Source organism: Tiliqua scincoides, chromosome 12 (assembly GCF_035046505.1).
Source record: "Tiliqua scincoides isolate rTilSci1 chromosome 12, rTilSci1.hap2, whole genome shotgun sequence".
NCBI lineage: Eukaryota > Metazoa > Chordata > Lepidosauria > Squamata > Scincidae > Tiliqua > Tiliqua scincoides.
In genome coordinates, this window is record NC_089832.1 from 6,867,264 (window position 1) to 6,883,626 (window position 16,363).

The 16,363-nt window shown below is 46.1% G+C and overlaps 1 protein-coding gene and 1 pseudogene across 1 annotated transcript; both read right to left on the bottom strand.

Moving 5' to 3' along the window:
* Positions 1–2,803: 2,803 nt before the first annotated feature.
* LOC136663309 (5S ribosomal RNA) lies at positions 2,804–2,920 on the bottom strand (annotated as a pseudogene).
* Positions 2,921–8,331: 5,411 nt separating this feature from the next.
* STEEP1 (STING1 ER exit protein 1) lies at positions 8,332–16,112 on the bottom strand. Its single transcript, XM_066640088.1, has 7 exons — positions 15,939–16,112; positions 14,204–14,321; positions 14,056–14,097; positions 12,878–13,016; positions 11,084–11,173; positions 9,665–9,757; positions 8,332–8,854 (listed from the first exon to the last, which is right to left on the bottom strand). The coding sequence occupies exons 1-7, from the start codon at positions 16,060–16,062 to the stop codon at positions 8,792–8,794; spliced, it is 669 nt and encodes a 222-aa protein (XP_066496185.1). The 5' UTR covers positions 16,063–16,112; the 3' UTR covers positions 8,332–8,791.
* Between the last annotated feature and the right edge of the window lie 251 nt (positions 16,113–16,363).

Here is a 16,363-nt window from a genome sequence, read left to right on the forward strand (position 1 = left end):
GTTGCCTTGCACTGACCTAGAATTGAATCCCTAAACAACAGGTTCCAAATAAGTGTTCTAGCATCCAAGTACTCACTTTTCAAGTAGAGTATGAAAGTTTTATTTATCAATCTTTTTTTCATCCTCCTGCATGTATTTTATTTGCCCAAACTGGACAGAATTGGAAAAAAAAAAAAAACAGTTTTAATAATATTTTTTCTCCTGTTAAATAGTTAGAGCTGCATTTATTTTATGAGTTACACTGCAGGCAAAAGAGTTTGCTGCTACGTTGCTGCATAAAGTGGATTCAAACCATTTAGAAGTGACTGAATTGGTCACTGACTGAGCCACTCTTTTATGTGGTTCAGAACTGAACCAGAAAATTCAGTGATACCTGAGCCAGAATGAATCCACACTCCCTGTTAGTTTAGAATCTAACTCCCTGTTCTAAACTGCTGAATGAATCAAAGAAGAAGCTGCTACCTATCTGGCCAGGGATATGTTGGGAAACAAAGGCAGAAAAATGGGGAGAACCTGAGAGGTAAGAACAGGGATGGCAGACAGAGATGACAATAGGAAGCAAGTGTAAGGACTGGAGAAAAAATGGCACATGGTCAGGTCTACCCTGAGACCTGGGGAATGGGGCAGTGCACCAAGTGCTGCTCCCAGCCTTACCAGGTAATGTACCAGCCTCTTCACCTCCTAGTGGAGTCAAGTGGGAGGAAATGAGGTGGGTGCCTCTGTCAATATGCTGCCTGAAGCAACTGCTTCAGTTGGCCTCAAGTATGGCCCTGCATATTATAGGTTAAATATAGCGGAAAAACAATTGTAATGAAAAAAACAATACTTTGGGCTGCCAGTTTCCCAAAACTGAGCTTGTTTCTCCAGGTTTTTTTTTTGTTGTTGTTGTTGTTTAAACTTCACACCATGTTGAGGACACTGCTGGGCTCCACAACCTTAGCAAGTTTCACCCACCCACCATCTCAACAGTCTTATGTTTTTGGATACATCCAGCCTGGCAACCCTAAATAATGGCGTTAAGAAATTTTTTCTCCCTTTCGTACTACCAGAAATCTAGAAACTAGAAGCACCACATCTACTTGAAAAATCTTCAGGAAACAATGTAAAACTTATCTGGAGCCAAAGGGGGGGAGCTGTTGTGGTTTTGCATTTTATTTTTCAGTTTGGGTTTGATCTTCATAGAAAATAAGGATCAGATTCACCGCCACCTGTATTTTGCTGCACAGATGCAAAACAGCTTTTAGAGCTGGCAGCCTGTTCTGCTATAACTGGAGGTGTTTGTTTCCAGTGAGTAAGACAGGATTGCAGCCTAGGTTTTTGAGAACACAATGGGCTGAGTAAAATAAATAATGCCATTTTCAAATACCTCTACCTATTACTTAACATAGAATTACTTAATTCTATGACTGTCTAGGAGTTTTCAAATTGGTGGGTCATGATCCACCAGCTCAAGATATCTTGCCTCTGTCCCGTTGATGGGTGGGGGGGATTGTGACAACATGGTCAGCATGATCACGCCGCCCCGGGGACACAGGGTTTTTTTTAAAAACCTTACACCTGTCTACGGTGGCCATGGGAAGGGGGTGCGGGGAGCCCCACTGAGCCCTAGGCAGGACTCCCCATGCCTCAAAACATTGAAAAAATGCAATCACAACTCACTTCCTGTGAAAGTGAGAACTGTTGGTCTACTCATAAGAAAGTATCATGAAATTCTGAGGTTCTTACTTCCAGGAAAGACTGCATAGGATTGCAGCCCAAATGTTGTCATTTTCTACAGCCCCCTCCCCACCTCATTAGGTCTTGTAGCTATCAATGATGCCAAATGCTCTGTGTTTGTGGGAGCTGGCTAACACCCAGCAAACTGGCACAGTATCTGTGCTGCCTCTTCACTGCTGTGGCATCAAGTTATCTTGCTGCCGAGCAGGAATTTCACACCAATGTAAAGAATGCAGCTCCCTCTTCTGTTAGGGGTGAGCAGACTGTAGTTGGAAAGTAATCACATGGAAAAAGCACAAGCCATGTCCTCAGAGCTTGTGCCTGAGTAACTGCCAAGTCGTGACAAAGTCCGGCACTTCTAGGAACGCCAGGTTGATTAAACAGATGGCAGCATGCCCCATAGTGACACAGATCATGCTAACAGAGGGACCCCAGGCTAGGTTTTTACTGCTCCTAAGTGTCAACAGGTAAGTGCTGTATACAAGAGCCTGGCGAGAGCCAAGATACTTGTTCAGAAATAAATGTGGTATAGTCCTTCCTGGGCCACGCCACTTCAACTTGCTTGTAGGGGATAGCATGCTGCCTCACTTAAACAAGCAAATCCTCATTGACAGGGTAGTTTTTCAGAAGAAAGCAGTTTAAAAAAAAAGGGTTTCCCACAGCTGTGCTGTGAATACCTGAAAACAGACACGGAACTCGAGGCAGTCTGTTCTGATCCATACTGTATAAATTTCAGTCAGTGGGTCAGTCCGTGGCCACTGTGCTGTTTGGTTCAGACCAAACCAAACCAGATAGAGAAACTTTTACCTCTAGCGTTAAAGTCAGATGCCATTTGAGAGAGTTGTTCAACAGGTTTGGGCCAGCTGTCAGGTGGGTCTTGTCCTTGAGAAAATGTGCGTCACTCCTTGCTTACCAGTACGTTCGGCAGAGGATTTCTGAACTGCAGAAGACTTTCCCTTCTTAGATAATACTATAGCCCAGGGGTCTCTGACTTTTCAGCTGCTGGGGCTATGTCAGTCAGACTTGCTCTTTTGATGGGCAGGAACTTCTTGGTTGGCAACCTTCAGTCTCGAAAGACTATGGTATAAGCCTACAGCACCCAGTATTCCCAGGCGGTCTCCCATCCAAGTACTAACCGGGCCTGACCCTGCTTAGCTTCCGAGATCAGACGAGATCAAGCATGTGCAGGGTAACAGTTGCAGGAACATGTCAATAAAAAAGAATATACTGTGTACCAGGGTGGCCAAACTGCGGCTTGCGAGGCACATGTGACTCTTTGGGCACAATCCTAACCAACTTTCCAGCACTGACGTAAGGGCAATGCAAAAAACATTCCCTTACCTTTAGGAGGCCTCTGTGAATGCAAGATGCAGCACATACCCCATTAGCACAGCTATGTCAGTGCTGCAAAGTTGGTCAGGATTTGGGCTTTTGACATATAATGTACAGCTCTCAGAAGTATGTTGGCTGAGCTCCTTTTTGCATCAATGTAGAAGGTAAATATGAAATTTTCAAGTTTTATGATTATTTTTTGGGTATAAACTGAGAGTCCACTGGAATGTTTAATGTTCATGAGGAGTAAATGTACGTATTTCGAGCCCAAGCCTATGCCTATCTACTCAGAAGCAAGTCTCATTTCAGTCAATGGAGCTTACTCCTAGGTAAGTGTGAATAGGATTGCAATCTTAGGAATGTAAATGCTTCTTAAGTATCAGGGCTCTCCAACATCTGAAAAATATAGTATATGATTTGTCTGTTTAAAAAGTGTGGGCAACCCTGATATATACTTTTTTGAACAGATCTCAGAATGGTCACAACAGGAGAATAAAAAACATTGAATTTAGCCTCTCACACAACTTTTGTGTGTGCAAATATACGTTTTGGGTGTGGGGAAGTATTAAATTATTATTTTTTTATTATTATTAACAGTATTTATATACTGCTTTTCAACAAAAAGTTCACAAAGCGGTTTACAGAGAAAAATCAAATAACTAAATGGCTCCCTGTCCCAACAGGGCTCACAATCTAAAAAGATGCGAAAGAACACTAGCAAACAGCCACTAGAAAAGACACTGCTGGGGTGAGGAGGGCCAGTTACTCTCCCCCTGCTAAAAAAAAGGAGCACCCACTTGAAAAAGTGCCTCTTACTCAGTTAGCAGAGGTTAAAGCATACAAACTCAAAGAGGCACTGTCCTAGAAAAGCATTTCATCTTAGCCCCATTCACACATTACATGCAACACTGTACATGTGCAAATTGTACACATGGCTGACTGTTGAGCTGTAGGCGAAGACAGTTATGCCAGCATGCTCTGTGTTCAACAAGTTCCGGGGTCCAGTCTCTCTGTTTTGAGTTTCAAAGCGAACATATATACAGCTGTTCACCCCAAAAATGTGCACACGTCACAAACATCTGTCTGTGCATACAACACCATGGGGTGAATATCCCATTTGATTCTGCTGCGTGTCTCACATGGCAGACACTGGCAAAGGACACAATGCTCTGTTGCTAGAGTGTACAGTGACAAAAGTGTTCAGAGAGACAGCTCATTAAGACAGGTTCTGTTAAAATGGAGTTGCTGAAGGCAGGCTTTTGACCTCCACTTTTGGAGAATGACCTTCAGGGAAAAAAAGCATACACTGGAAGGTTTTTTTTTTGCTGTTTCCTTTTAATCATCACCTGACTGAAGGGCGCTTGGGTCACAGCAGCTTCCCTGTTGGTGCATTTCCTTTTAAGGACTGGAGAAAAGCCAGGAAGTGTTTGTACTTGATTAGGTAGAAGCTCCACCTTTGCTTGTGTCATCGCCTGGGAAAACCCTCTGCAAGCAGGCAGAGTGTGGGATTGACAGAGGAGAATCTGGGAGAGGCTAATTGAGCAAGCGGCCCCAGCATGCAAATTCTGTCTGAAGTCGAGGACAACACCGATGGAGGCTGCAACATAAGTGCCAATGAACAGGGAAAGCTGCCTTTTACTGAATTAGACCATTGATCTGTCGAAGGCAGGATTTATTTTTCACGTTTATCACCTGTGAGGAAGATGAGGCTGAGAAATAGTGACTGGCCCAAGGCCACTCACCCAGGAAACTTTATGGCTGAGTGGGAATTTGAACCTGGATCTTCTGGATCTGAGTCCAACTCCCAAACCACACAGACTGGCAGCAACTCTTCAGTTATTATCCCCATATTATAGATGGGGAAGACTGAGGCTAAGAGGGAGTGGCTTGCTTAGGGCCACCTCCTGTGCTCATGGCGGAGGCAAGATTTAAACAGAGAAAGTCCATAGTTGCAGATGCTTGATTTGTTAAAATGAAATCAGATATATAGTCATTCACAGGGAACTGTGTGCTCAGCTACAGACAGCTGTATCTGGGTGTAACCTGGTACTGCGTAATAGGTGGAGTCCTAATGTGGTGAAGGGAAAGATGGAGGGCATGCACAGATCACAACCAGCACCCACTTCCCTGCTTTTCCTGGATCAGTTAGAAAGAGGTAGTTTGCTGACACCACCCAAAGTTAGGGATTGCAGACTCAAGGAGCTACCTTGGGAAAACTTCCTTCCCAGGTCAACGGGGAACCCCAAAATCCAGAGGTGTTCCTTAAAATCAAACAATTGCAGAATAGGGGTAGCCTGGGAGTTGTGTCTGGCAACCCCCTCCCCGCTCCCTCCCACAAGACCAGGCAGGTAGAACAGCACAGAGACATGTGGTTTATCCAAAGGCCACAAAATATCAAAACCATAAAGGAAGAGATGCAAGGATGAAAGATGCAGCACCGATAGAGTGGAAAAGGAACAAAAGTTGGCAAGGTTTTAACATGCAAGCAGTAAATAAAGCAAAAAACTGACACACCTTGCCTGGGTACTTTCCCAACCCTACTTACTCACATAGTTCCTCGTTGTTGCTCCCACACTTGTGGCAAGGTGGGCAGAGGAGTCCCTGTGCAGTCTCAGACTTCCAACCCCAGATCTGGGCAAACGCACAAAGACTAGTGTGTGATCTCGCTTTTTTATAAGCAACTGTGGGTGTTTGTAAGTTTCCACCTGTGGGAGGTCATCTGTATGTCTTGCTCCTGGAAATCGGGTAGGTCTCATGGTCCAATGATATGGCTCAGAGCCAGGGGCTTTATCTACTAATCAACTGGAGAAGAAGAAGATGCTCAAAAAATAAAACAGCCCAAAAGGACACACATGGCTACTGTCTTCGAATGACTCAGCAGCCCTTTCAGGATTCTGAAAGGCATCACAGAAACCTCTGGAGCAATGGGCAGGTCCAAAATAGTTAAAAAAACAAAGGGGGGGGGGAATCAGGGATGCTCACCAGTGTTTGCAAAAGACAGACCCAAACCTCTGAAAGTCAGGAAAGGATACTTTCCACCCCTGCTAGAGTCACTTAAATTGTAGCTTGGATTTTGCTGCATGTGTCATTCAAAGCCACCTGCTGGCCAAATCTTACTACTGCAACTGTATTCTCTAACTGAATGAAAATACTGTCTAACACAGGGGTGTCAAACATAAGGCCCGGGGGGCCAGATGTGGCCCGCGGAAGCTTTTTATATGGCCCTCAGGCTTTCAGCTGCTGAGTAGTGCTGAGGTGTTACTGCTGAAAGGGCAGCCCACGTGAAAACTGGGCTCTCCCATATCTTGAAAGATTCATATATTTTCTCTTTTGTTATTCGCAGCTAATGAGTTCCTAAGTGAGAAAAAGTGTTTATTTTTGGTTATGACCTGTTTAATGGCATCACTTCCAGCCCTCAGCAGGCATCATGAATGCTATGTGGCCCTCCCTATGAAATGAGTTTGACACCCCTGGTCTAACACATTCTGACAGAGCTCCATCAGAACACTACATCTCCTGATCTACAACACCCTTCCTCTTAATGAGGGATGAAACCAGATAGACATCATGGTAAACAGCCTTAGGGACCTCTCTCTTGGGTCAACCTTGCTGGGTAACACAGCAAATCAAAGAGGAATGCTTCAGTCTCTACTGTTTGTTCCTTCCTTGTAGTCTTGCCAATTTCTTGCCATTAGTGCATCCTCTCTCTTGGGGCCAAACAATACTTACACAGGGGATCTGTATTCATGTACAATATTTTTACACCATCGATAACCATGATACCAAAGGCAACTTATGGAATTCATATCACAATAAAACTACACAAGACCAGAAATGAAAACAAAAAGCATTAATAAAAGGATATCTAATTCCCCCCTGCCCAGCCACAGAACCTGGAAAAGCTAAATAAGAGAGGAAAGTGTTTAGACCCTGCTGGAAGGCTAACAGGCATAGCTCTAAGCATCTAACTCAACTGGGAGAAAATTCCCAGTAACGGTACTGCCAAGGTTTGATTTTTTTTTTTTAACTTAGCAATAGCTGGGAGAGAGGTTGTCAAATCCTTTGTCCTTTTCCCAGTTATCCCCCCAAACTTACTGTTTGCCCCACTATTGGAATTTTTCCCCAGTAACAAAAACAGCAGCTTTCGGGGGGGGGGGCAATTTCAATCAGGACGTGGCAGCAGGGAGAAAGGGAGACATTCCCCAAGATGCTGCTCCTCTCATCCAAAGGAGCCTGAACAGCTCCAACTTAAGGAAAAATAAAAATATCAGGATATCCAAACATCTCCTGTAACATGTAGTTTTGTCCTAAGATAAAACAGGGGCAGGAGGTCTGGCTCGGTTGGTAGAGCTGCCGCCTTGTATGCCTGAAGATCTGAGGCTGCCAGTTCGAAACAACCGGAAGTACCCGAGAACTGAGGACACGTTGATACACTGATGGGCAGTCCCCAGCCAGTAAGGTGTTGCCTCGCCACGGTCCGTTAATGGCCGGATCCCAAAGGATCTCCTCTATGGTGAACTCGTGCAAGGAAAGCGCCCTACAGGTAGACCACAGCTGCGATACAAGGACATCTGCAAGAGGGATCTGAAGGCCTTAGGAGTGGACCTCAACAGGTGGGAAACCCTGGCCTCTGAGCGGCCCGCTTGGAGGCAGGCTGTGCAGCATGGCCTTTCCCAGTTTGAAGAGACACTTGGCCAACAGGCTGAGGCTAAGAGGCAAAGAAGGAAGGCCCATAGCCAGGGAGACAGACCAGGGACAGACTGCACTTGCTCCCAGTGTGGAAGGGATTGTCACTCCCGAATCGGCCTTTTCAGCCACACTAGACACTGTTCCAGAACCACCATTCAGAGCAGGATACCATAGTCTTTCGAGACTGAAGGTTGCCAACAGGTGGCAGAGAGGAGTTGGTCAAGTGGAGCGTGGGAGGCGAAGGGCCAGAGAGAGGCCAGACCAGGAAGGAATCCAGCTGGAACGAGGAGTTCTATGAAAGACTAGAACTAGACAATTGTAAGGTTTAGAACAGCCTGCCTATGAAAACCGCCTTGGATTAAAGTCTGAGGAGAAATCTGATGACCAAAGAAAGGTGGTATATAAATACCTGTATGTATGTATGTATAAATAAATAAATAAGTGACTTTAATAATAGGTGCCTGGAAGGGGGAGATTGCTGGGTTGGCAGTGGTGGTCCATGGAAACCTCACAATGAGACATGAGACAGTTAACAATGAGGTTAACTTTCTTTGCCAGAGAATGTTGTAGGGGAAACAATACACCATGTATAAATAACTTAGCAAATGTATTTATTTTATTTACAAGGAATTTCTGCTCAGTCAATACAAACTTGAGGTCTATAGGCATTCTATATACATAAGAAAAAAAAAATCACCATATCTGAGTTGTTCCAATGTCCCTGAACATACATTTGGCAGAAGCCTATCTTGAGAAAGGTTATTTTCTTGAAATTTCCTAGAAACAGAACTTGAACGTGGTTCAGAAGACAATAAATATATAAATGACACACAATGAAATGCAGAATCCATATTGGAACAGCAACAGTTCCATTTTGCATAACTGGCACCAACGAAGTATCTTTCAGCTGAGATCTGGGGACGTCCAGATCTCACAAGGCGCTCCAATAAAAAACAAAAACAAACAAAAAACCTAAAGCACAACAGGAGTTGCCATGAATGTTCTCCTTTCTCAGAAAAGACACTTCTCACTTCTTGCCACAGTTCAGAGCTCTTTATTTAAACTGATTATCAATGAGGGTTCCTTTCATTTTGGCTTTCTTGGCTTCCAGCTCAGCCTGATGGAAATTTAAAAAGAAAAGAAAGTTAAATGTGATTGCATATTAATAACCCCCATCAAGTCTTATAGGTAAAACTGGTTCTACAGAAGTAGAATTATTGTTGTTGCTGTTCAGTCATTAAGTTGTGTCTGACTCTTCGTGACCCCATGGAGCACAACACACCAGCCCCCCCCCCCGGTCTACCACTAACTTCCGGAGTGTGTCCAAATTCATGTTCATTGCCTCCGTGACACTATCTAACCATGTCATGCTCTGCAGTCCCCTTCTACTTTTGCCTTCAGTTCTTCCCAGCATCAGGGTCTTTTCTAAAGAGTCCTCCCCTCTCATGAGATGGCCAAAGTATTTAAGCTTAAGCTTCATCATCTGTCCTTCTAGTGAACAGTCAGGGTTAATTTCCTGTAGGATTGACTGACTTGATCTCCTTGCAGTCCAGGGGACTCTCAAAAGTATAGAGGCACAAGCTTAGGGGCCTTCTATTACAATGGCTATTCTAGGGAACTTGAGGATCCCTCAGGAGCTGCAGGTATTCCTTGACGAGAAGATCAGTAACAGAGGACACACGCCTGTGACAGACATCTTGTGAGCCACTGATAATCCTCCCCTGTAATGTGCAGCTGCAGGAAAGTGTGGCTTGCATTTTAGGATGCATGCAGTAGAGCTCAACCAGCTTGACCAGTGCCCCACTAGTGCCCACTTCAGAACGTGCCCCAGAATCCTTTGCAGCGTGCTATGATTCTGTGGCATTCAAAGGGTTCCTCAGCAGGCAAGTCAATGCAGAAAGGTTTGTATGTATATAGTCAGACTCACCAGCTCCTGCAGCCGTCGTTTGCTCATGCCTTTCCTCTCCAGCTGCTTCTCGATCACCTTGGCATTCTGTGCATATGAGTCAGCTATTTCTCGCTGGAAAGAAGACAAGACCAAGGGCGGAGTTATCCTGAGGACAAAGGCTGTACAAAGAGGGAGCTGCTTCCTACTGAGTCAGAGCCTTCTTCTGTCTAGTTCAGTATTGTCAACACTGGTTGCCAGTGATTCTCCAGGGTTTCAGGTGTGGGCTTTTTTGTGCCCTGCTTGCAGGTGCCAGGGATTGAGCTTCAGACCTCGTCCAACCAAAACACTAACTCTACCCTCTGTGTACGGCCCTCATCCCATTGTTCTACAGCAGTGTTCTTCAATCTATGGGCCACAACCCCAATGGGGTTATGAAGACTCATGGGGGGGAGGGGTTGTGGCAAACTTTCAAAGCCTCTGCAAGACAGAACTTGGTCCAATCCAATAATGGTGCTGCCTTATCAGAACTTAGTTCTTGATATAATCTGCACAGCCTCATCTTGCTGTTTTGCCCCGTAGCTTCCAAGGCTAGTCCTGCTCAGGCTGCTACCTCACAGGATTGTTGTGTAAAGACATAAGAGGTAGGGGGAAATGGGGCAGGTGGAGGTGGGGTGTGGGCTGATCGGGTCCTGAGAGGGGGCAGAAGTGGTGGTGGGTCCCCAGTCTCATACTTTATTTATTGGAGTCATGTCATGAAAAAGGCTGAAGACCACTGCTCTACAGCAAACTCATTTAAAAAAAAAAAAAAAACTTATGGGAGACAAAAGTAGCATATTTTTTCTCTCTTTCTATATTCTCCTCTTCTTCTCCTCCTCACCCTACAATTTCCTTGAAAGATATTTAAATTCCCTGAATGCTAATTACAGTAGGATGATTCCTTCCGAGAGCTGGTGTCGTGAAGTGGCTAACAGAGCAGAGCATGCTTTGAAACAGGACTTCCCTGGTTCAAATCTTGCCTATGCCAGAAAGCTGCGAAATGTCCAGAAGCAACCCACTCCCCCTCAGCTTCGGTCCTTCCACCTGCAATACGCATATTGCGGACACTATGCCACCTGTATCACCTACATAGCACACTTTTGAAATGATTATAATGTATAATTATAATGCAACATTTTGACTAAAAACACTTAACACTGCATTCTCCACTTCTAACTTTTAGAAAACACTGAAATCCACTTAGAAATAAAATGGTTTTCTCCCACCTCTACCTTTGACCTATTCTGATTGACTCAGGGCTGGCCCAAGACCTTCTGCATCCAAGGTGGCAAGCTAAATACTTTGCACCTCCCAATGCCAAGCTACTCCCCCTTGCACATCAATGGGCACTACCTAGCCAAATCCTCGGCGGCGGTACTCTAGATTCCGCCTGGTGCCATGAGAAGAGGAGAGCAAACTCACCGCTTCGATCTCCTCCTCCTCTTCATCAATGGTGGAGACGGTGACAGAGCTGAATTTGCCCATGTCCTTGGTCCGCTTTGTCATCATCACCTTGGAAACAAAGCACAGTTTTTTGTTTTTTTAAAAAAAATGTCATTATATCTCAAGGCAAAGGAAAACGTTTCACAGCACTACTGGAGCCTCTTGTGTAACACCTAATATTGAGGGGAAAATATTGAGATTTCTTATGGAGGGGGGAGGAAGAGATGGTTGGACATAAGAAGCTGCTGAATACTGAGTTTGACCATTGCTCTGCCTAGTTCATTGTCAACACTGGCTGGCAGTGGCTCCCCAAGGTTCTAGACAGGGATTTTCCCCTACCCTGCCTGGAGATGCCAGGGATTAAACTTGGGATCTTCTGCAACACAAAGCAGAAGCCATGGCCCTCCCCTAAAATTTAAAGGATAAATGTGTATGTTTGTTTGGGAAACTGCAGCCCAGCTAGCCTATCCAGAACTAAACAAGGTCAGCTCAAATACTGTGCAGTTTGATGCATTATCATACTACTGGTATACCACTGCACGCTGCCAAGATTCAAAAGGACTTCCCCAGGAAGAATCAGAAGAGAAAAGCAAACAGAGAAGGTGAGGGGTGACTGCCATGCCTGGAAAGCATAGCTATGGATGCATCCAAGGTGGCCCCAACCATTTTCTCTGCTGTAGCAGCAGGACCCGCAGAGGAATAAGAGGAACCAGAGGGAGCTGGTGTGATGGTTTGGCAGTAGGTACAGCCACACCAACACGCTCTTGAAACCATGGTCAGCACAAACAGGTAGTCACCAAGAATGAGACTCCTCCGGGTCACACCTTTGAAATAGGGGGCAGGGAATTCAGGAAGCCTGGAGGATACAGCCAGAGCAGAACTGTGTCCTTTCCAAACAAAGCTCCATCTGCAGAACACTGGTGATTGTTACTGAGAAGATTTACCCACTGCTTTGCAACAAAAAACATTATCCAAGAGGGTTACTCTTAAAGAGAAGATGTCTCCCTGTTCCAAAAGGACTCATGTGTTGTAGCGCAATGCTACTTGGGAAGCACCCAGGGTTTAGAACCTTGGTGCCTGAGGAAAAGTGCTAAAAGCAAAAGCACTCTGAGGGTTTAAAAGTTAGAACTCGAGCAGCAAGAAGTCAGAGCAATGAGAGACACAGCAGACATTCAGTGGGTTGATGCAGGGAGAGCTAAGCCGGAAGTAGGACGGTATGAGATTGAGAGAGAAGTCCGCCCTCCCGGCTAGCTTCCTCAGACTTTTATACATTCTCAAAACACATGATGACACTAGGGAAAAATTACTGAAGGTTGCTGAAATCTGCACTGCTAAGAAACCTGCTGGCTCTGGCTTGACTGCAATACACATTCCTAAGATATGCACTTTTTCATAACATCCTTTGTTTACAGGCTCTGGGCGAAGACTCAGCAGCTGGCCCACTTTGGTGTGCCTGAGTGGGGGGAACCAGCAAGTTTGCCTGTCGGTTGCCATGTTACCAAGGCTAAGCCCAGCGCCTGTGTAGATAACCACTACACTCATGACGAAAAGAAACATAAGAGAGACACCCCAAACATCCACTTGAAGGTACACTCTGCTGGGATTACCAGGAACATTTGTTCTCCCCTGCTAACTGCATTTTGATTTTCTTTGTGAACTTTTTTTTTTTGTTGAAAAGCGGTATATAATTATTCTTAATAATGATACACACTATTCTAAAAGACGCCTCTTGATCTGGTTAGTATGAATTGATGGCGACAAACATCTCCCTACCTTCTTGGGTGGCTCCTGTTTCTGGGTATAGATGTTTGTTTTGCCAAAGCCCTGTCCGAATTTGACCACAGCACCATCGACAATGAAAGTCACAGGAGCATTCTTCTGCTGGTGTTGGTAGAAGAGAAGCAGCCCACACCTGGCGAAGACAGAGAAGGCACAGTTTTGCTGGACGATCGGGCAGAATCAAGCGGAGGGAGGGGGAAGCAAAATACAGGTGTGCACCACTTAACAACCGTTTGCTTTATGGCAGACTGAATATATGATGGTGGTCAAAGCACAATAAAGATGCTCTTAATGAGGCAATCACATCTCCTGCAGGAGGCCTGCAGCAGGGTGGACTGCTTACACAAAACAGAGGCTCTTAATGCAAAGAAGAGGCAATCTATCTCCAGTGCAGCCAGCTAGTGTCAAAGGCAATAGATTGGGCTGAATGTTCACTTAATGACCTAACTGCATAACAACAGGGAACATATCCCCATCATTAAGTGGCGCACACCTGTACAATGATCTGTACCTATACAGATACGATGCTGCTGGCTTGTGTAGTTGGGAAAGCACTGACCGGTTTGTACTGTATATGATTTTTGCGTAAAGCTATAGTACATCCTTACTAGCCCACTGATCAAACAGCCAGGAAGAATTGAGCATTTTGAACGTACTGAGAAGAGACTGAACCTGCAGTAACCCACACTTGGGCTAGGAACATTCCAGGTCTCATCCTGGCCTCTTAAAACAAGACTTTTACAGCTGTTCTCTGATGGGGACAAATGCTTGGAAAGTGATGTGGAGAAGCTTCGGTTAGACACAGATTAACCATCCACAGGGACATGTGCTCATTTCTGAATTAAGCCTTAAGCCAGTACATGCCTCTTTGACACACATCAGCATAAGACTACCAGTATCCTCTATCCAAAAAACTGCAACTGGGGAAGGGCTGCAGCTCAGGAGTGGTAGTCAATTTTCACCATCTACAAGGCAGGACTGGGAAAGATCCCCACCCAAAACCCTGGAGAGCCACTAATGTGTAGACAGTGCTGAGCTAGACAGACCAGGGGTCTGAGGTCGTTTCACATGTAATGATGGAATCCACAAATATAAATGTAGCACCCAAATTAAGCACCCTGAGGATTTAACTCATCTCACAATGCGATCCAAATATTGCAAAAGGGACTTACTTTCCACATTTCTTCCTGTACTGCCGTTCGATGCCTTCGGGCCTGGGGAAGGAAAACAGGAATGTTTACAACCCAAAAGATACCAGCCACAGAAGAGTGTCTGAGTTTTTCTTTCAGGGGTGGTGGGAAAGAGAGTGGATTTTCCTACCTGCGGAGATACACATTCTCCTCTTCCTCGGTGTTACAGAACTTGTGGGCATGTTTGGCAGCATCAATCACCCGGGCCCGGTCTCGAGGTCTCATGGGCAGCTTCTCGAGCTGACAATCTAGAGAAGCAGAGAGATGACTGAAATGGGGGTTCAATCTGAATTGAGTTTTTCATTGCATGAAGGCAAAATTTTGGCCTCCCAAGAAGCCTTTGGGTCACAGGGCAGTTTTAACAAAGATACTGGTGGGCAGGTGGGCAGACACTCTCTCTCTCTCCCTCTGTGCACAAAAGCCCTGCAGGATCAAATCAAGCATCAATCTATCCAGTCCAGTATCCTGTTTCCAACAGGTGTCAGTCAATTGCTTGCAAGGAAGTCCACAAACAGCCGACAAGGCTCCCATAGTATCACTTTTGTAGTTTTAAATTGCCCAAAACATAGTAAATCACAATAAAAAGAGGTGTGTGTCTTCCACATCTTCATGGCTGCCTCTCTTCTTTCTCCTCCTCCTTCCACAGGGTAGTTGGTGGTTCTGTGGGGGCACAGGTGGGGTGGGGGGGAAGGGGCACCATTCCAACTGGAAAAGTAGCCGCAATTTCAGGCTGGGGTTGGTTGCCCTAAGTCAGTGTCTTCAAACTTTTTTGTGCCATAACCCCAATATATACATAAAGTACGAAACTGGGGACGCCAATATTGATCACGCACCCCCTTCCAGGACCCTACCCACCTACCCCCACTCACTCCCTGTCCTCAGAATGCTGTCCCAGCCCTGTTCACTGTAACCAAATACACTTATTAGAGAGAGCAGAAAAAGCAGCCATGAAGCCTGGCACTAGTGAAAGCTATTTTAGCACCATTGCTAAAAACCTGAGCAGGGCTGGGACACAGTCTCATAATATCTGAAGGGATACCTTCCCCTTTACCTGGTGATGCTCTAGTAGTCCAGTGGTCTTCAACCTTAAATTGAAGTGGTCTTCATTCTCATAAGTTGCCACGACTTAGGCTTTGCTAGCCCATTGGGGTCCCAGTCCCAAGGCTGATGAACACTGTTCTAGGTCAGTGGTATTCAACCTTTTTGGGCCACAACCCCTTCCCCCCAAATAAAGTATGAAACTGGGGGTCCACCACTGACTCTGTCAACCCTCCCTTTTAGATTTTGAAATGGTGCTACAGGAGATGCTCTGCTCTTTTGATTTACCTAATCCCCCCTTTTCAAAGGCTTATTTCACGCGCACACAAACACAAAACAAACAAGAGAGGGGAATCAGACAAAGGAACAGGCAGTAGCGCATGTGCATATTTTGCCCCAGCTAGGTTTCCCCCAAGGCTGTCCATTGGGGTCTTGGCCCCTACGTGCATTGAGCAGCCCAGTCCTTACTCAGAGACAAGGAGCACCTTCAAGGCTAAATAAACTTTAGTACTGCCCAAGAGACCAGTGGCACCATGAAGGCTGCCAAGGTTGCCCCCAAAGTTGCCCACTGGGGTCCTGGCTCCAAGATTGGGGTCCGGACCCCACCTAAGAGACTAGGAGCATCTTCAAGGCCACATAAGCTTTTTGCCATCGCCCAAGAGACCAGTGGCACCGTGAAGGTGCAGGCATTTTGGGGTGGAGGAAGCTAGTGATGAGCCCCCTGGAAGGAAGGGGGTGTGAGGCTGGCGTGATGCCTCTCCCAGTCCCAAGCAGAGGGGGATCAGGCGCCCCCACCCCCAGCAGACAGGAACACCAACGCTGCTCACCCAACACCAGCACCATCTGCCCGCACAAGCAGTAGTACACGTGCAGAGGCTTCTCCCCATCGTCGTACTCCTCGCGATCGCGGGTGTCCGAGCAGACCACGGAGCGGGACACCACCTTGGGCATGGCGGCAGAGGGTGCGCAGGATCAGCCGGGCCGAGCCAGCCCTTCCTCCCGCGGGGTCAGCTCCGCCTTCGCGAGGGCTGGAACGAGAACGAGGAACGGACCCAGCAGCGGCTCCTCCTGGGCAACTCCGGTGCAATGAAACCCCAACCGGCGCTGCATCCCAAAGCAGCCTTTGAGCAGCCCAGTCCTTACTCAGAAGTAAGCCCCACTGACTTCAATAGGGCTTTCACGCCCAGGCAAGCATGCACAGTGATGCAGCCTGAATGCTGTGCATCTTTACTCAGAAGTAAGCCCCACTGAA

Coding starts and splice junctions, on each gene's coding strand:
- STEEP1 (XM_066640088.1), bottom strand. CDS start 16,062: ATGCCCAAGGTGGTGTCCCGCTCCGTGGTCTGCTCGGACACCCGCGAT. Junction 11,174..12,877: donor AACAGGAGCCACCCAAGAAG/GTAGGGAGATGT, acceptor TTTGTTTCCAAG/GTGATGATGACAAAGCGGAC. Junction 8,855..9,664: donor AACGACGGCTGCAGGAGCTG/GTGAGTCTGACT, acceptor AATTTCCATCAG/GCTGAGCTGGAAGCCAAGAA.